Below are 21,078 nucleotides of genomic sequence, written 5' to 3'. Positions count from 1 at the left end.
AATTCTCCAATTGAAATCTCATCAAAGCAGACCTAGAATCGATAAAAACTCTGCCCAAGTAAAAGTGAGTGGGTGTGAGAAAGAACACCTGTAAGATCAGAATAGAGCCTTCAGGAGATAGAATCTGGGTCCATACTCACCCAGCTATTTCTCTTTATTAGTGAACAGTTGTAATGTTATTTTGCAAACTTCTCCCGAACAGTGTGTGTGTTTTTGTGTATTACTTCTTTTAATCACACTGATCCTTGGCTTGCTTTTTTATTTATCATTTGACCCCACAACTCTATGATCCTATGAATTCAAGCTGCTAAGAAGGCCAGCAATGCACAGCTTTGCAGTAAAACAAATAGCATAAGATTAAACCGGCAGACTACAGTAGTGTTGCAAATCACAAAAGGAGACATGGTGTTAAAGCTGACTTTACAGCCAAAGGGAGAAAGTCATTGCCATCTTCTGAACGCTCTGAAAGGATCCAAACAGTCAAGAAGTCAACCCCCCAAAAAAGTCTTGCTTTTGGCAGGTGTCACTCTAAACTTCTTAGGTCAGGGTTTGCTAGGTTGGTGCTTTCCAGATGTGTTGGACTGTAACTCTCATCAGCCCCAGGCAGCTGCAGTGGCGTAGCGTGGGTTGTCAGCACCCGGGGCAAGGCAAGTAATTTGCGCCCCCTAACCCGTGGATTTGCGCCCCCTAACCCATGGATTTGCGCCCCCTAACCCATGGATTTGCCCTAACCCCAGATGTTGCGGCCGGTGCGGCCGGCCCCCCCTGCACCCCCCACGCTACGCCACTGGGCAGCTGGGAGCTGTAGTCGAAAACATTTGGAAATACCAGGTTGGGGAAAATGTTCTAGAATCTAAATGATGGCACAGTTGATGGTGCAGTACCATGGCTAAGAGAGCTAACTGGAAATCCCTTGTTCATACTGTATGTCTGCCACAAATCACAGGCAACTGTCCTTTGGTAATATTGGAATAATAATACCAGACACCAGTGTGGTGTGGTGTGTACAGAGGACTGCATTTGGATACAAATCCCCACTCACCTGTGAAATTCTCAGCATATGCATTCGTCCATACTAACCTACCTCATAGGGTTGTTGTGAGGACAACATGAGGATAAGTCAACATATGATGCACTGAATACATTGGCAGAAGGACAGGGAAAAGATGAGACAGTTTGTTCAATGTACATGGAGATTGGGGGGGGGGAGAGAACACTCTATAATTATTTAAAATTATTATCACATTTTGATAGGAAGACCCTAGTATAAAATTCCTGCATTTGACATAAATTATGAAGGGCAGAGGTGTTTCCAGACCGGCTTTCCCTTTTAAAATACATGGAAGAAGTGGACTTATACATTTCCTATTCTGTATAGGGTTTGGTTCACACGTAACACTAAACAGTGGTTTGTTTAAGGCTAAACCATGGTTTGTTGAACAAACCACGAGTTGTCCCACAGACAATTAAAGAAAGCATGGACTGTTCATTTTCCAGTTCCTCTAGCTTTGTGCCTTTGTGGTATTGCGAGTATGTCAGGTGGAGTGGTCAGGCAAACCATGGTTAAGGAAGGGTGCTGGGTTCGTACATAATGTAAACCATAGTTTAACAGCTTTCTCTGTGAATCAGGTCTGTGTATTTCAAAGCGGAAAGGTACGGCCTTCATAATGTGGTTTATGCTACATAGATGTATTATTATCTGTGTTCAAGTACAAAATAGCACAAGTCTCTTGTGTGTACATGTGTAGATAGCAGAAGGGAGACATTTTAAAAGCTGAATTCCCCAGTCCAGCTATCGTTGCGATTTCATGTGAACTGCAGCAACCCATGACTTTTAGTAATGGTGCAAGATTTAACAATTTAAGTCAGGGCTTTAATCAACTGGTAAAGTTAGTTGATTGATTGGTCAGAACCTATTTGAATAAGAGAGGCATCCTTTGAAGATATTTCTTTTTGCGTTACTGTAGCATAGTACAAGGAAATGGGGGCGAGGGGAAGAAAAGAAATGGACTTTCTGTCCAACAATGTCTAGCGGTTTTTGTTAACTTTCTCACACATTTAGTATTTAGTGATAGGGAAATTCGTTTACATTCAATCAATGGGTTTAAAGGTAGATGACCAAGCAACTAAAAATGTTGTAAGGGGTGAAATGTTCCCCACTGCCCCCCAAAAGGCCCTGGGCTGATCTAACAGATCTTGAGATATGAGAGAAATGTATACAAGCCATGCAGAAAATTAGTCCTATACATGAGAATGTACAAGTGCTTCAGTCCAATGTCTTTCTCCCAAATGTACCTAGTTTCTAAACTCCTAAACTGAACTTTCAGCCTAAGCCAGAATGATGGCAAAACACAGACATTCACCCTGCTACCCCCAATTAAACAGCAGGGAACTGGAACTAGGTCTGTTTCCCAAATAAGCCAATATTTGCTGATTGATTAATCAATTTGCTAAAGTTGCACACTAGTCAATACAATAAGACTGGAGAATAAAATCATACTACTTCTGTTTTGGATAATGCACAAGGTATTTCCTCTCGAGGGAAGGTGAAGGCTGCGATGGCCATGTACAGCTTTTAGAAGCAGTTGTATTTTAAAATAACAATTAAACTGCAGCTCAATTAACCAGGCTACTTTTTTAGTGGGTTGAAAGTGTTTCCCCTGCATCGGTTCATCTAATTGATTCAATGCTGCAGCCCTAATTAAACCCATTTCCTGCCCAATCCGATTCTGCTATTCAAGAGTAGAGGCCAGGCATCTCCCAAAAGAGTGACACGCAGTCCAGTCCGAATGAAGGAGAAATGCAATCCGTTGTCAAGAAGCAAATTATATTTTGGGGAGGGGGAGGCAGACGAAGTGTTCTGAGAAGAATATTGCCCACCAGAGATCTGAAGTCCAAGAAATGGAATGATTTTGGCTTTAAAACGGTTCTTTGGGAAAACTCCAGTTAGCTTGGCTTTTGGCAGGCAGGCTCTAAACCAACGCCCTTTTTCCAACCATGGGAGAAACTGTTTCCCCGCCCCTTTGGAGAGAAAATATCTTTCAGGCCTGAATAAGGAGAACCTGTGGCAGAGAAGGGGGAATCTCAGGTTTGGGGGCCAAATGCAGACTTCTCTGGCCCTCAGGACACTACACAGATGAGCCACACCCCTGATCAGCCCTGCTTTGCAACCCCCTGGGGTGTTTTGATCTAGTGGAAGGTGTCCTTGTGCTCCAATCATGCTGCTTGCTTGCCTGGTTGAAGCATGGGTAGGTGAGGCCTGTGTGTGTGTGTGTGTGTAGATACTACTAGCCTCTTGTAGAAAGGTTAAAATGGGCATTCCCTGCTCTGTCCGCTCCTGCCTCTGGCCCCTCCCATCACCGACACATGGCCCTCAAAAGGTTGTCCAGAAAGGAGTGTGGCCCTTGGGATGAAACAAATTTTCTCATCTGGGTCTATGGGCCATCATAAGCCAGGCAGGTTCTTGAGGGAGAGGATCTGGAGCGAGCCAAGGCAAAGAAATTTGTCACTGATAAAAAAAACCTTGGCCTAAACTGTGTTTTTGCCACTTAATTCAAATACAACCTGGGTGCACCGAGTGGCGCAGCTCACCCAAATCCTGTAGTATTTATCCATCACATTCATAACCCACCTTTCTTTCATGATTTCAAGGTGGCATACATGGCTCTCTCCCTCCCCCTCCTCACAGTGACCCTGGTTAGGCTGAGACCCAGGCCGCCCAGTGACTTCCATCTCTGAGTGGGGATTCGAAACCGTGTCTCTGAGGTGGAGCTAGAAGCTCTTCCCCTCCGTTGCTTTCTGCCAATTGGTTGTGCTGGTGAGAGACAAATGCGCTCTTTGCCTGTGCCAGCCTCCTCCAACCTGGCGCCCTTGAGATGGCTTCCACTACAACTCCCATCAGTCCCAGCCAGCACAGCTGAATATTTAGTTGGGACATGCTAAGCACCTTCTCATCATGACATTACTTCAGGCAGAATCCTCATACTGAAAGGTTCCTGAAGTGACTTGGCTCCAGCAGGAAACCCAGCTTGGAGTTGGGACATCTGCCTTCAGGTTTCTTGCTCTGCCCTGGCTTTCCCTGGTAGGCCTTGGTTCAGCTTCCTTTCTGTAAAATGGGTACGATGAGTGATGGAACTGTTCAAGCTGAGATTATATTGATTACCATCTCTGGAACACGGTGCCTTACAGCGCCGCGCTTTCTAGCACAAGCCTGCCTCAGGTCCCTATTCCCAAAGATTTGACAGGCTAAAACAGAGCGTGGGGTTCAAATGCTGCTGCCTCCGTTTGGCTGGATCGCGCTGCATCTTGTGCAACAGTCAGCGAGGGAGAAGAGGAACGAGGAGACTTTGTCCTCCTAGGACATCTTTTCACATTTCGTTGTGCTAGGCAGGCAGGCAGGCAGGCAAACTGCTCGATCGCAGGCGAGGGCCTCCTTGGTTGGGATCGACTCGTGGGACTCCCTCCCCCGCCCCCCCGCCCAGATTTTTGCTATGGCTCTCCTCCCCCACGCTTTTCAAAGTCCTAAAATGCCCCAGAAAAAAATGCATCTCCCCCCTCCCCAAAATCTGTGGAGCAATTTCCTTGGCACGTCCAGGTGTTCGCCAAGCATTTATAGCCGAAGGGGAGATGGGTTTCAAAAATAATAATCAAAGATGACAGGCAATGCCTTTTAAACGTCTTCACCGCGCCGGGAAAGGCGGGGGGAGATCCCCTCGCTTCTATAAATAAAAGTTAGGGTACACTCCAAAACGATCTCTTTTCCTCCCCTTCTGCCCAAGCCTACTCACGAGTAAATGTGCCCAGGATCGTAGCCATTCGTTTTGAATGGGTGAGGTTTTGTTTTTGTTTTTTAAAAATGTTTGTATTAAAATATTTTAATGGATGAGAGTTTTAAGGTTTCAACCGTGGGCACGCTTACCTGAGAGTAAGACCTGTTGCACTTGTCAGGACTCAGATATGCGTAGGAATTGCGCGGTGAGGCTGAGATTCTATTGAATTTGACACGTGTGAGTCGCCAGAGTCCGAAGTGAAAAGCTCGATACTATATTGTATCGGTTTGCTTGCATTTTCAGGAAGTCCGAAACGATTCGACTTTCGAAAATGTTACGGAATTAAGCTGAAAACTCGCACCGCGTTTGGGGTTGTGTTGTTCTTTCTTTCTTTCTTTCTTTCTTTCTTTCTTTCTTTCTTTCTTTCTTTCTTTTTATGCTGAGGGAAATAGTTGAAGCGGGTGTTTTCTCTTCTTTTCTTTTTACACAGGATGGTTGAAAGATGACAGTTAAAAGTGTCATAGAGCATTTACATCTTTAGAGAAGTATTCGGAATCCCCGGTAGAAAACTTAGTGAAGAGTCACCGGTTAGTGGGAGACGCCCTGCAATCAAATGAGTGTCTTTTAGTTTACTCATCTCAACGAGTCTACTCAGAGTAGGGCTTTAATGGTGGCTGACACCCTTAAGACAAGGAAGGAAAGGCAGAAATTGAGAAATGCGATCACCAAAATAGAAAATTCATAAAAAAGTTCCGAGGTAACTATTAAATTATCTCGAAAGAAAAAGGAGAAAACGCACATATATATTTCCATAGAGAAACTGAGCCTTTCGGTTTCCCCCTAGACTGACAGCCCGATGCTGCGCCCATTTGGTCTTGAAGGTTTGGTTTCTTTATTAAATTTGTCAGCCGCTTTATCTCGCCTAGGGCAACTTGCCCAGCGACTTACAAGTGATTTCAGTGGAGAATTCGCCATGGGGAATGTCGAGGGGGTGCCAGGCAGCCTCTGAATCTCCCTGTCTCTCTCTGCTGTGGGTTGTTGGATCTGTTAGAAGTGAATCAAACAAACCAGAGAAAATGGTAGAAGTGGAACGGATTTAAACACAGGGTGAAATTTACCAGCAGTGTTCATAATCGTAGCAGCGAGAGGCGCAGAGCGGGCGACCTCGGGTTTCTTCTCCTTGCATCCGGAGCGAAGCTGCTCTGCGTCTTTGAGCGCGCGGCGGCGGCTGCTGCTGAGTCTCTTTTCCGCCTCTTCTCTGCCAGGAGAAGCCCGATCGGAGATATAATAGAATCGCAGAACTGTAGAGCTGGAAGGGATTCATGTGCGTAGCCAGCGGGGTGCGGTGGCAGCAACTGCCCCCCTAAATCAAGTAAATAAATGCAAATACTTAACTAGCTGACCAACCGCATCACAGATAACTCGGTTCTGTCTCCCCCCAAACATAAAGCCTGCCCCGCTGTACTAAAGCCTAGCTACGCCCATGACGGTACCTCCAAAGGTCATCTATTGCAACCCCTTACAATGCAGGTATCACAGCCGAAGAATCCCTGGCAGATGGCCATCCAACTTCTTTTTAAAAACCTCCAAGGAAGGAGAGTCCCCGACCTTTCGAGGGAGACCGTTCCTCTGTCGGATCAGGGCCATTTCCCCACCTCAACAGCCACTTTTACTCAGCCAGAGCGAAGTTCCACATAGTTTACTCCCAAGGAAGTTTGCGATTTTAGCCCCGTTTATCTGGGATTAAGCCCCATGGAATGCAGTGGGGCTTTTTCATAGCCGTGACTAGGAGGATTGGGCTCTAAGCGTGCCTCGAGGGGTTGTTTCCAGCACTGTCATACTCGGAGTAGCCCCACTGAAATAAATGGATATCTTAGGCCCATTCATTTCAATGGGTTGTATCTAAGTTTTACTCAGAGTAAGCCCACCGAAATTAATGGAACAAAGTCAAACGTGTCTGTTAATTGCAATGGATCTACTCTGAGTAGGTCTTGCATTGGCTGCAACCCGTACAGTGTGTAACCCCTATACATGTGTACTCAGGAGTAAGCCTCATTAAGTTTTTCATTGGATACAGAACCCCAGCCTTAGAAGTATTTCTTTCTTTGCATCAAATACTTTCAAGGTCTCTCACTTTTCCAATCTGCATACCCGATTTAGGGTGGGGGGAAAACTCAGGATTAACTCTCCTTGGAACCAATCCCATTGATATGGATCCTGATTCTCTGCAGCTCTACTCTAAAGCAAGTTGTCCCATTGACTTAAGTGAGGGATCATTCCCATTTTATGATTGCACAGCCTACAAGTCTAGACACATTAACTTGGAATTTAAGTCCCAGTGAAACCAAGCAAGTTTACAGTTCTATACACACATATATCTGAGTCTTCAACTAGCCCTCATCTGTGGATAGGATTTTACTGTAAATGTGGTTAAGCTCAGACTCCAGTACTTAGTTTGCATTAGTTTGGGGGTAAACTCAACTGAAGAAAATGAGGCTTGCTTGTGAGTAAACATGCTTTGAATATAGCTCAGGTAACTGTTCGTGGATTGAGAGCTGTGCTTTAGTTTCCTAACCCTCCAGTCAAAGCCAAGCCCCACCTCCCTTCTTGAATAAGCATTATTTTGCAGATGTAATCCCTGGATGTATTGAGAGACAACTGTGTTGCAATCTTCCTTTCATCATTTCTTAACCTGGCCTCTCATCTACAGGGTGTTTGAAAGTAGTCTCAAATCATATACGGATTGATATCCTTGCTTTTTCAAAAAAAGAGAGGAAAAAGATACCAAACACCCTAAAACAGCCCTACCCAGACTGGGTGCGGCATAAAATCTCTGTCTCTCCCCCCACCCGCCCGTAAATGGTAGTGAATAAACTGGGTGAGATGGGATGGAATGCGTGGGAAGATGAAAAGCTTCCAGAAAAGTTTACGATTGTTAATATTGTTTTGAATTTATGTCGTGTAAGTTCGCCTCCAAAATTTTGGCTGAGCGATGTAACATAAATATATTTTAAAAATATATATATTTAGGTGTGTGTGAGAAAGAGAGAGAGAAAGTTTGTCATCTTAACTTGTTTGATGCTGTCTTCCTGCATCAATATAACCAAGAAACCCATCTTGGGGAAATATTAATTGAAAATGGCCTGGACGACTAAAAGGGATGCAACCCTCCAGTGGTTAACCACAAGAGGTTCATGTTTAATAGCTTTTTCCAAGCAGCTGGTTGCTTGGCTCTTGGAATGAAGCAACTCAGGGGTGTGTATCTCCAAGGCGGAGGGTGCCTACATTTACCATACGACAGGCCTAAGTGGTACTATTTTATTTTTTTTTAAAAGTGGACACAAGCAATATTTGTCTATTTGTGCTATGTTTTAAAAATAACTTGCACGTGGGCAGTAAAAATTAGTCATGCTGTAGGATGGCCAGATTATAAAACTTGCAAAAAGCAGGGGGAGGGGAGAGAGAGAAAGTTCATGCTATTTCATCTGTTGCACATCAGAGCCTGGGCTGCTCCCTCTTCTTGCTCATGAGATTCTGCAAAGCGCCTTGTATACTGGGGGCACTACGTAGAATCAGAATTGTAGAATGGGAAGGCTTCCCAAGGGTCAACTAGCCCAACCCCTTTCAAACCAGGAATCACAGCTAACAAATCCCTGACAGATGACCACCCAACCTTTGTTTAAAACCCTCCAGTGAAGGAGTGTCCACCACGTCTGTTCCATGTTGAACAGCTCTTACCATCTGACAGTTCTCCCCTGTGTTTAGTGGGAATAATCTCCTTTCTTGTAATTTGAATCCATTGGTTTGGGTCCTATGTCCTGCAACACAGGAAGAATTTGGTTTTCTGCTGTTTGCAAAGTGAATTGCAATTTGGGTTGTCAAGAATCATTGCGTAGTAATTTCTGTAAAAACATGAACTTTCAATCCCACCTTAACCACATTAATATGCACAAGTGGGACACGTGAAAATGTCTGTTTTTTTATTCATTAGAAGTATTTATATACCCCCATTCACCGGCAGTTCATTAGCAGATATCCCTTTCAAAAATCTAGTCTGGGTGAGGCCCGCCTAAGGGGCATAACTTAGCAGATTTAGGCTTTGCATGTCTTCTCACACAGAATCCTGGGAGCTGCAATTTGCTTAGGGTGCTGGGAATTTAGATCAGTGAGGGCTAAACTACAGTTTCCAGGATTCTTTTGGGGGAAGCCAGGTGCTTTAAATGTATTGTGTATATGTAGCCCCAGAACCCTGGGCAATACATGTCTACCCAGAGGTAAATAGCCTGATTTCAACAAGACTTACTCTCAGGTAAGTGTGTACAGGTCAGGCATCCAGCCCTAGGCATGCTATACAGCACTTGTGCACGTAATAGGGCACCAGATCTTAGCCACTGGATAAATGAAACTAGAAATTGTAGCAAAAGAAAAGGGGCAGAATAGGTCAATGAAAATAGGTGTTGCAGTGTCTGTGTGCATGAAATAATCTTCATGATGAAGAAAGTCTTTAAACGTTCCTTGTCTTAAAAGATGACAGGAGAAACAGGACAAAATGTGTCATGCTTTGAACACTTGAAAGAGCACAAATGTTCAGAATTATTAATATTGGGTGGGTGGAGGTGCTCAAACACAGAATATTGAAATAGGTGGAGAACTAATAAGGACATAATATTAGTGGATTTAACTACAGAAGCACAAACATCACAAGCAAAACTCAGCATTAACTGGGCCTTTAAAACAGAGTTATTGACAGGTAAAACATCAGTATTCTTTATATGGAAACATTTATGTGTGGGGACGTAGATGGTAAACTGTGAACAAAATGCCAGTCTACTCTATTAGTCCCCCAATCCTTTCAAAAGAGCACTTTATCCTAGCAGCCATCCCAATGCCTTGTGGCAGGAAGTTCCAGAGACTTAATTGCACAGCTCGTTAATCTATGCCTTCTGTCTGTATTGAAGTTAAACCTGCTACCTGTCCATTTCAGCTGCACATTAAAAAGAGGCAATGTGTGACTTCACTATCTCAACTGCACCTTTGAACTTGTAAGCCTTTATCTTGTCTTCCCAAATCCCAGACCTGGGAACTGCCTCTAGACAGCACCTTCATGTTATCAGTATGTGGGTTCTCATCTGGACAATTCCTGCTTCTAGGCACTGGTCCACATACACATATCCTCTCCTGATTCAGGTGGAGTGGAGAGCAAGTGAGGTGGGAGCCACCTGCATAAATTGAAGACTCCATGCTCCAAATGCAAAGGGCACAGTGCTTGCACCTTCAAACCCACAGAGAGTGACGCTGGGGCAGTGGCGGCAGCACTGAGCACTACTGAGAAGTTGAGCAGAATTACCGTATTTTTTGCTCTATAAGACGCACCAGATCACAAGACGCACCTAGTTTTTGGAGGAGGAAAACGAGAAAAAAAATATTCTGAATCTCAGAAGCCAGAACAGCAAGAGGGATCGCTGCGCAGTGAAAGCAGCAATCCCTCTTACTGTTCTGGCTTCTGGGATAGCTGCGCAGCCTGCATTCGCTCCATAAGGCGCACACACATTTCCCCTTACTTTTTAGGAGGGAAAAAGTGAGTCTTATAGAGCAAAAAATACGGCAGTTGGGTAGCACTCCTCTTCTCTCCCAGTTAAGGTAATCAGTCAGGGTAGCCAGTGCTCCAGACTAGAGAATCCAGGCGCATTTGCAGTTGATAGCATTTGATTATGCAGGGCCACCTCCTCCCTGGCTGCAATCGCTTGCACAATCCTTTTTACTACTGTTACTTCAGGCAGATTAAACAACAGCTGTTTCACATCACACAATTGGAAGATGTACAAAGGCTGCTAGTGAAACATCTCCCATTGTATAGAACAATGAAACTGGCATGTTGGGTGTATGTGCAATATCCGTACCTGTGCATGCCAGATTCCCACAGTCATCCCAGCTCCCTCCCCCCGCCCACCAAAAGTGTGGGAGGACCATAAGAATAAAGCATCCCTCTCATTCAGGTGTGCACATCAAATGTGTGTATCAGAAGACAGAACGCACAGGCACATAATCCATCACATATACAGGGTTGCATGCATCCCATGGTGTCTCTTGGGATGAGCAGAAGAGATTTCCACTCATGCAATGAGAATTCGCCTTCCTTTCTTGCCCCCTCCAGTCACCTGCACACCCTCAAACTCTGCTCTAGGAGGCTGGGGAACCCTCCAGAGCATATTTTGGGGGTGCACGCAAACTGCGCCAAGAGGAGAGGAAGCTACAGTTGAGTTGCACGACTGGAAGTTCTGCTCATGCATGGTTGGATTCTGCCCACTGTATTTCTGGCCATTTGGACCAGCATTTAGGAAACTGGGGGTGGGGGGAGAAAGAAGTCATGCTTGAGCATCTAACTGAGGTGGATTTCCAAGGCTGCATGCACACCAGACATTTTAAAACACAAACCACCCCTCTGCCAAATTGTGGAAATTGTAGTTAGTTAAGGGTGCTGGGAATTAAAGCTCTATGAGGGGTAAACCAGGATTTTGGGTGGGTGGGTGCTTTAAATGTATGGTGTGTACGCGGACCAAGCAACATTAAAATAGAGTGTATCTAAGAGTGTAAAAAGTGCTGCTTAATGTTCACTTAAATGAAATGGAAAGATAGTGTGTTTTGTTATTTAGATGCAGCCCAGCACATTGCAATGAAAGCACAAGAAATGCAACAGACAAAAAATAGGCATCAATAAAGTCCACAAAAATAAAGCCCACTAATTGAAACAGAGCAAGGAGATGAAAGCACAGAGCCTGATCACTTGGGGGGGGGGGCATCCAGCTTATTCGTCCTTCGCTTGAGAAAAGGGGTTTTGGTTTTTTTTTTTGAAAGGTCAGGTGTATATCTCACCTACTCCACATGCAGACGGTCCCTGCCAGCATCTCCAAGGAGGGCTGGGGAAGACCAAGGGAGCTGCCCCCTGTTAGTGGTGTCACTTTAGTTGCATAACTTTAGCTATGATTTTATGGATTTTGGAACCTGTCTCTTGTATTTTCCCATGTCTTACCTTGCTTTTCTGGTACAACCTTCCCCAACCTGGTGCCCTCCAGAGATTTTGTGCTGCAACACTTATCAGCCTCCAGACATTGGCCAGGCTGCCAGGGCCCAACAGGAACTGTAACCCCAAATATTTGGGGAGCACCAGTAGTGCCTTTAAGGAGTTACACTTGATATGTCCCCCGATATGCAAAGACCAGGTGAAGGGGGTGGGAAGGCACATGGGCTAAGCACACACCCCACCATGGATGGGCGCCACAGCCATGCCTCTCACTGCCAACACAGATGGCAGAAACACTTTCCCGCCATCCAAAGGTTTGGATGTTGTAGGGAGAGGAGCTCTCAGAGTACTGAAATCTGTGGGGAGAGTTCCTTCATGGGTCCCTCCCTAGGTGAACAAGATGCTTTGACTCGGTATGAGGCAAGTTTCTATGTTCCTCTGTTCTCTTATTCATTCACATCACCCTCACTTGCCCTCAATGATATCCTCATTCAGATTGGCTACTTAGCACTGTGGTGTCATCCTGTTCACTACATGGTCCCTGTTGGGGTGGCATCAGCCAGGATGTGACGAAAACGAGCAGCACCTGGGATTAAATGACACCGGCACCACAACAGCAGCCCAGGACCAAAGTGGAGTGGGAGAAAAGTTGGGTATTTCACACCATCTCAGAAAATACTCTGTCCACAAGAACTGCTAGTTTCATCTCCCAAAAATGAAAACTGAGAATGATGAACATGTAGCTGTACAATCTCAAGTACACCCAGCATGCATTGCTTCTCTCATTTTGCTTTCTGAGAAGCTTAGGAAAACTGACAGCGATCTCCGTTTTCCAGTTAAGGGCAGGTTATAAATATTTGCTGCTGTGCAAGAAATCTGAGGGATGACAGGTTATATAGGCAGAGCAAGCAGGATGAACATCTGGGCATGGCTGCATGCTCATATTTACCCTCTGCTCTCTGCGGCTGCTTGTTTTGCAGCAATCTGCTTAAAGCGGTGCCAAGCCCCCTCATTGGAGTGGCTCACCTCTCTGTAAAATATTTACCCTATTTCTTAAAAAATACTTTTATTGAACCATCACTGGGGAGGGAGTTAAGGTGGAGGATTGGTTTATGCTGCTGCACAAGGAGAATAGCAGGCATGAAATATTCGAGCCCTGCCTTGGGTTTCCCATCAGTGGTTTTGAAGATGGCAAATTCACAAAAATGTGCAGGGAGCCAGTGTGGTGTAGTGGTTAGAGGGCTGGGCTACAGCCTGGGAGACCAGGGTTCAAATCCGCCCTCAACCACGAAGCCCCCTGGGTGACCTTGGGCCAGTCACTGTTTCTAGCCCAATCTTGTAGGGTTCCTGTGAGGACGAAATGGAGAGAGGGAGAACCATGTCTGCCACTTGTGAGTTCATCGAGGGAAAGATGGGATATAAATGTGAGATACACACCCACACACGAGACTCTTAAAGCTTCAAACAACACTTCAGACAAGTTTGTGCTAGATCCCAGAAGGATGCCATTAATCACCATAATAACCATATATTTATGCCGATGACTAACATAACAGAAATATTAAAGTCTTAAAGCAAAACAAAATGTTTTGCTCTATGTCTTTACTTGCTATATCTCTCTTATGTTAGTCACTGTAATAAATACATGTGGGTAATGTATATATGTAGCCACAGGCTGGCATAAATCACAGAAGTGGGAACAATGTCCTGCAGATCACTTTGTGCCCCCACAGGCTAACCAGTTCACACTTTGTACATTAGATGTGTCTGTTGCATGTAAGTGACATGTCTCCTAGTGAAAGCCATAATGTGTGAAGGGAAGAAGTGTGTGCAGTGGTAACTCAAGAGAACAGGTACAGAGTGTGCTCAGGGGAGCCGCCCTTAGTTACGGCTGCCTGGCATGGTATTGTTACAGATATGCATCTTTCCCCCCTGCTGTTTATTGTGTTGAAACACTGGTGCATATGCAGCAAAAATATTTGCCCCCTAAATTGTAGATTGTCTGCTTTGTTGGGTAAATGTCTGCTATCAGGGTGCTGCCTACTCCATAAATCCCCCGCCCCTGTAATTACAATGCCATGCCAAGAAATCCTGAATCCCATCAGTTGCACAGATTTTGAAAATTGATTTTATTTGCATAGTTTATCATATTTTGAACAATTTATTTCAGTTTGGCTAGTAGGGTGGGAGCAGGTGAGCAAGGAGCTACGCAGGCCACTCTTTAGACTGCTGGATATCATGGTCAGATGCCCCCTTTGACCTTGGAGGTTTCAGGCATACCTTGGCAGCCCTAAACCCTAGAAACTTGTGTTTTCTGAAAGAAAGAAAATTGCTGAGGTTCTCAGAAGGGTGAAACCTGGGCATCTTTTCCCGCCCTCCTCCTGCAAGGTAGTGACAGGCCTTCTACGAGGCCCTGTCTATGATAGAAGCAATTCTGTGACTTATCACAACAACCAGCTCCATTCTTGAACTGCTCTGCATCTTGGAATCTTTCACCTCCCCAACACTTAACCTCCCCAACACATCATCTTGTCATTTAAACCCCGGGCTCTGTGTCCTGCGATCCCCAGGGGATACCGTAAAAGATAGCCCTCCTCCTTCTTTCTGACATTCTTTTAAATATTTCATAGCTATCAACATGCCCCCTTCCCAAATTCCACCCTCTCCCCAGGCTGAACAGACTGATTTCTTCCACATTTCCTCGTAGGACAATATCTTCCAGCCCTTTTAATCATCCTCCTTTGAGCGTTTTCCAATTTGTCTTAAGACTTAGCAATCTCAAAGTGGACACACAAGATCTCTCACAGGGAGTCTTGCCGAAGCTGAGTGAAATGGCTGTTTATCATAGCCAGAGGTTGGCTTTATTTTAAAATTTTCATGTAATAATATTCATATACTGCTTAGCATTAGTGAATCATCTCATAGAGGTTTACAAGATTAAAAATGGCAAAACTGATTCATAGGGGGAAAGGGGGGAAAACCCTCATATTATTGCATTTATTAAACTTATACTGTACTGTACTCTTCTTCTTAAAGGAGCCCTATACAGGGCAATTGTGTTAGCGCTAATGGTCAGGGGAAGGCTGATCAAACAGGTGGTTCCCCCCCCTTCAATAACAAATTTTATTGAGTTTTCCATATTTAATTACATTTCATTACACAGATCTATATCATAAAGCATTGCTCCAACAAGAGCATCGACTTCCTCCCTCCCTCTTTCTGACTTCCCAACATCTTTTAACAAATTCTTCGTATTTCTATAGATACTTTTTTTACCTTATATCATCTTCTTCTTATTTTAAAACCACCTCCTTATATGTAAATCGGTTCCATATTTTCTCATTACAAAGCATTTCATTATTCAAATTAAGCTCAAAATAGTCCTTCAATGTCTTTTGTGCCTTTTTCAGTATTAGTTGATTGTCCAGTAATCCATCATTCATCCCCCACCTAAATATAGTCTCTTCTTTCCCTTTCAATTCCATTATTAACACATTAGGGTCTGAAATAGTTCTAGGAAGAATTTCTGTTTTTGTTACTCTCGTTGCCAACTCACAATGGAAATGCCCAATGGTTGGTTATGATGATTAAGTTCATGCTAATCAGCAGAAGTATTGCCCTTTCAACCATAGATGTCTTTATAAGGAGATTAGACAAAATCATGGAGGCTATCAATGTCTACTAAGCATGGTGGCTATGTTGTACCTCTGCTGTTGGAGGCAGTATGTATGCTTCGGAATACCAGTTGCATATCCCAAGCATATTCTGCATCCTGATTCAGATTCCAGAGTCCCAGGCCTTCAGCCTTCTCCACAGGGCAGGTGGGGTGGGGAAGGCGCCCTAGAGAAGGTTGGATAATTTTATAGCAGAAGGACCTCAAGCTAAGAGTGGTGAATGACGGGGAGTCATTGCGGAGGCTGCTCAGGTTCTGTGATCCTTGCGGAGGGAGAGAAAGATGAGTTTAATACTTTGGATGTTCCTCCAGGCAACAGAACTGGAGCGGGCCATACGTCACAAGTGCACGTGCAAGAGTGACAACTTGGGAGGGTTTCTTCAGGAACCTGAGGAGAGATTGGCAGCAGCGCAGCACTCTGTATGCCGGGGGGGAGGGGTACTTGGAGAGGAGGGGCTTCTCCTCACCCCTTTTCAGTCCCACCGGTGCCTGGAGTTGCCCTCTGGCCGACCTCAAAACAACGTGGTGGGGGATGCTAGAACAAGGCCCTTGGGAGCAGGGTGTCGACAGCTCCTCCTGTCTGTGCAGCATCAAGCAATGCACTGGATTTCGTGGAGGTAAACGCTATCCATGGCTACTAGCTTGGATGGCCATGTTGCACCTCGTTGTTGGAGGCAGTAAGTCTCTCTGGATACAAGACAGTAATCAAAGTACTGGACTGAACATGGATTAGAATCTACTGTAAATCTGATGTGACTAGTAGAGTTTTGCATGTTGTATCTAGAAATAAAAGTGTTCAGAATGAGAAGAAAAAGTAGTATTGGTCTGATAGCGGGTAGGCTGGCTTACCATAACTGATGTCCCTCCCTGAGGAACCCCCATATAAGTTTCCAAAGAGCTGCATATTCCATGGAGCACAGCTTGAAAATCACAGTGTTCTGGTTGATTCAGGAAGGGAGTATAACAACATTCAAATAAGATTAATTTGCATAATTTAGGCAGGATGCAGACACCAGCCTTTCCTGATGCAGAATCCACATGACTTTAGTGCAGGGGTTTGATGTCTGGGTTTTGTGGCCCAAGAAGGCGCCTTTCCTGCTTCATGCCAACCTCTTTTTCCTAGTTTGCACTACAATGTGCAGACTTGTTCATCACCTGGAGTAAATTCATGAGCCCTCTAGGGGTTATGTGAAGCAAGGCTGTCTCACCTGGGGATTTCACCTCAAACTTTGTTAGCAATGCTGATCAATCCATTGACCTGAGAGGAGGAACCTTGCAGTAAAGGGAGTGTTCCAGAAAGTCCCAAGTTTATTGAGAACAGGATGGCAAATTTACAGGGCTAATTTTGTTCATATTTCTAATTGTAGTGCATTCATACTTACACAAGCACGCTTCTTTGGGGGTTGGGGAGCAGCCCCAAGTGTAGCTTCTTAGTCTTTGGTTGGGATGAGTGGAAATCTTTTGATATTCTTCATAGCCTCAAATGGGTCATGTTGTTCTCTAGACCCAAAGTTCTTAGCAATCTTTATTCTGGGATTTTCTGTGGGTCAGGTTTCTGGGTTAGGAAATATCTTCCCATCCACTGAGTTAGTAAACCCCTCTCTAGCTGGTTTATCACACTGATGGCTGCACCTTAACACATAGTTGTTTCCCTGTGGTCACCACTGGCTCCTATGGACCGTTTGTCTGCGGTGTCCATTATCCTTGCATTCTAGCTGATGTCATTGGTTTCTTCACTGGCAGCGCAGCGACTCTTAACCTCTTTCCCTTTGGCCTTATTAAAGAAAAAAACCCCACAGACTTGCCAATTCATACTCTCACTCTGTTTCTTTAATGCTATAATCGTTTTTCATGTGTCAACATCATTCCAGACCAACACCCGCTGATGATGCAGGAAACTTGCTGCTGTTGCATCCCTGCTAGGTGGCCTTCCAGCCTCTGCTTAAATACCTCCAAGGAAGGTAGGAGAGCCCGCCACCTTCCCTGGCTGCCTGCTCCACTCTCAAACAGGTCATGCCACCAGAAAATTCTTCCTCCTAACATTTAGTCAAAATCCCCTTTCTTGTAATAGGAACCCATTGCTTCCTGGTCCTCCTGCCCTCTGGAGCAACAGAAAAGAAATCTGCTCTGCTCCATCGTTTTTGTGTAACAACCCTTCAGATATTTAGATGAGGACCTGGCTGGCTTCAAGCTAGCAGGTTCTAATTCACCACTGTTGTATTTATTAGAACCCACTGACTGGAGGCAGACAAAAAATGGTGACTCCATGGGAAAGAGCCAGTTGAATTCTGCACTGCATGAGTGATGTGCACTTGGGGTGACCAGCATATATACCATACATCTATGTGTGAGTTCCTAGAGGTCAGGGATTCAAATGAGACACTCTAAAGCTAGCCAGTAGAGCTGCCCAAAGACTGAGGTTGCTGTGACCTGTTTATTGTGCATTATCATTCTGATTTGTTTGCACAAAAAGTTTTTGGAGAAGTTAGATGATGTCTGCTATTTATTATTTGCAGGGAGGTTATATGACATTGCATCAATCTAGTGTTACCTTGCCACTGCATTTTCCTATCATTTTCCTTATTGCAAAAATTTCAGTTTTTGAAAGAGAAGTGGGATTATTCTGTAAGACTGCCAAATCCCCATTTTATTTGTGCAACCTGAATTGGCCTGATATGTGATTAAATCCCATCTGAAAACAAGGACAGGGACTTGAGTGAAAGGCAACTGATGAAAACTCAGAATTAAGAGATAGGGTATCTCTGAGTATTGGTGAAAATAACATATGAGATGGAAATTGCTTTGCAAAAATATTAGAAGAAATTTGCAAACTGATGTGGAAATGTGGAAGAGAAAATAAGACTGGAAAAATGAAAATCGAAATTGATCTCTGCCCATTCCTAGTCCCAGAGCTGATCTGACCATCTTTATTTCGCCACTTCAAGACTGGCACTACTTGACAACAGTCAAGTATGACAGCATGATAAATTCATATGCCAGTAAATTTAATGTTGATTTTAGTGTTCTGATACAACAAGCCCACTTCCAAAACAAACAAACAAACAACATTTTTGTGGTAAGAAAATTGATGGGAAAATGTCCTGGAAAGTGTGGGATAATGACAACATCATATGTCCTTCTTATGAACAAATCAGAATGGATGCTCAAGAAACAGCAATGTGTAATAACCTCAGTGCAATTTTTGTGCAAACACATCAGGATGAATGCTCATCTGGAAGCACCCTTCATTTCAGCAGTCTTAGCTGCTGTGTATTTGCGTGTGTGTCAGAAACTTCTGCTGTTCTGCTGCAGATCACCCAGTTGATCTTGATCTGCCCCTGTACTGTTTCAGATGTTTGCAGGAAAAGTGGGTATTCCCTGCTTCTCCATAAGGAACTAGCGTGAGACAAGCCTTCCATAACTCCAGAGAACTGCTGTGAAAGATCAGGCTGAAATCCATTTAGTCCAGAAAACACTTTCCAGAGGCTCACTAGTAAGACATGAAGATGATGTCCTCCTTGTTTGTCCCCAGTACACTGCTTCTCTCTATGAAGTGGTAGTCAACAACCTGGATGGCTTCAGAAGAGTGTCAGACAAATTCATGGAGGATAAGGCTATGATGCTGTGATCTCTACTCTGCTTAAGCCAGTACCTTCACCCCCCAACCTTAGACATTTTCACACTAGGAAGGGAAAACACCATCCCTATACACTTAAAAAACAAAGTAGAAATATGACGGCACGGTGGATGTTGGAGGCACAGAGAAATAAGATAAAATTGCTATTGTCATTTTGCTCAGCCTTTTCTGGTTACACAGGGAAAGTGTTTTTCTTGCAGATTAAAAAAAAAAATCATTATGTTACATTAAAAAAAAAGACCAGAAAGGGGGAAAAAGCAAGCTGAGTGCTAACAACCGTAATGATTTTTGCTTTAATTAGAACATAACAGGCTTTTTATTAAATACCGCTGAATAAGAAATGCTTTACCAGCCGGGTACACAATGTGGGTTTTGTGCATTCATTACATGCCACTGTTTGCTTGTTTCTGCATGTGTGCCAAGAGAGCAGAGAGATAATATGTAGAAAATGTGCTCCAGCAATATATTTATTTTTTATTACAAGGCTGGAAAATTTGGCTGTAATCACAATGTTGGGGTTTGTCTTTTGGTTCAAATCCTTGTCAAAATTTGCAATTTTGTAGAAAATCAACCCGCCCATTATTCCATCAGATGAGGCTATGATCCATTATCACATGTCTCGAGGATTTATTTATTTTTTGGCACAGTCTTTGTTTAAAGAACTGTATGTTTAGCGAGCACAGGGATAAGTGCCTGTTTGGCTTCTCTGCCATTTCTGTGTGTTTTTAAACATTCGCTATTTTTAGACTAAGTAAGTTCTCAACCGGAGGGATTCTGTCAATTTCTTTTTTCTCTTTGTTTCTCATTTTTCCAGCCTTAAGTTCAGTTCTTCAACTTTCAGCACCAGTTTTGGGATTATTATTCTTTTAATTCTCATGAAATGTGTCCTAATTTTAGTGCACAGTGCTGCAAGTAATTTTTATGAATATAATGTATTTTATATATTCTTTTCATGAACAGTTTTATGTACAATTTTCCCCAACAAGGTTTTAGCTGCGTTTTTTCTACACTTTCTGTTGTATGCTGTTTAGAGAGCAGTTTGGTCATGCAGTTTATAAATCTTTTATTTATTTCAGAGAATTTATATGCTGCTTAGTTGTAAAAAGAAAACCTGCAAAGAGGATATTAAATTTTTACTGATATAATACATACTGCTTTATATATTGTATTGATTAACAAATGTATTATATAATTACACTCCCATGACCCCTCTATGAGACTTTGGTGGATGGAAACGGTGGAATCCTCCTATGTTTTTGCCAAGTCTCTTTCCCCCCCTCCCCACATTCCATGGCAGTAGAAAGAGATTTGTCCCAATCGAGTTAGACAGCATTTATATCAAGAGAAAACACGGCTCTCACTTCTGACCAAATCTGGGATGCCTTTTGCCTAGGCTGCTGTAAAAGGGCTGAGATTCCTATTTATGCTGTACTTCCAGCCAAGGCTCCCAGAAAATGTGAACAGAGAGATGGAGCCTTAATTGGCAGTGTGCAGAATTAATTCCCTCGCAGTCACGTTTATTTTGGTGTAGGATTGCATCATTCTTCCCTTCCTTGCTCATCTCCACCTACACGTTAGAAGCATTGTCCAAAAGAGCTGCTGCTACACTTTCCCTAAGGAGATGGAAGCCAGTTCTTGAAGGGATTTGGGGGTGGGAACAGGGTCAGAAGCAGGCACATGGGAAATTAACTGAGGCTGACTACAGCCTGTCGGACTCCAGTGAACCAGTCACTTTGTGCTGGTGGGTCGAGCAGCTGATTGTGTCCGCAGGTGAGGACAAGCTTGATGGTGGACTGACTTTTGTGCTTGACTGGCTCACATTCGAAGCCAGATAGCAAAACTGAAGAGTTTGCAAATGTACTCCTTGACCATTGGGAGTTCATCGACACCTGGAGGTTCTCCACCTTGCTCATCCTTAGTCTTCTCCAATTTTAACAGCCACATCAGGGCAGGCAGCTGATCCTTGACAATGATGGGA

General features: G+C 43.9%; 1 protein-coding gene and 1 long non-coding RNA gene across 6 annotated transcripts in view; one reads left to right on the top strand and one right to left on the bottom strand.

Annotated features, from left to right (window-relative positions):
* Nucleotides 1–21,078, top strand: part of TFAP2E (transcription factor AP-2 epsilon) — a 72,380-nt gene that overhangs the window by 16,900 nt on the left and 34,402 nt on the right. For 2 of the 5 annotated variants that reach the window (XM_083625553.1, XM_083625554.1), the window contains exon 4: nt 17,335–17,424. The exons of the other annotated variants lie outside the window; for them this stretch is intronic. In XM_083625553.1, the coding sequence (XP_083481679.1) occupies nt 17,335–17,424 (90 nt within the window). The remainder of the gene's footprint in view (nt 1–17,334; nt 17,425–21,078) is intronic. 5 annotated transcript variants of the gene reach the window in all.
* On the bottom strand, nt 5,298–6,035 carry LOC310767993. Its single transcript, XR_014551151.1, has 2 exons — nt 5,888–6,035; nt 5,298–5,372 (listed from the first exon to the last, which is right to left on the bottom strand). It is a non-coding gene; the product is annotated as an uncharacterized lncRNA (long non-coding RNA).

The sequence above is a fragment of the Podarcis filfolensis genome, assembly GCF_964270895.1.
Source record: "Podarcis filfolensis genome assembly, chromosome: 8".
Taxonomy (NCBI): Eukaryota; Metazoa; Chordata; class Lepidosauria; order Squamata; family Lacertidae; genus Podarcis; species Podarcis filfolensis.
Note: the sequence above shows the minus strand (reverse complement) of the source record. Positions and strands in the feature narration are given on the sequence as shown.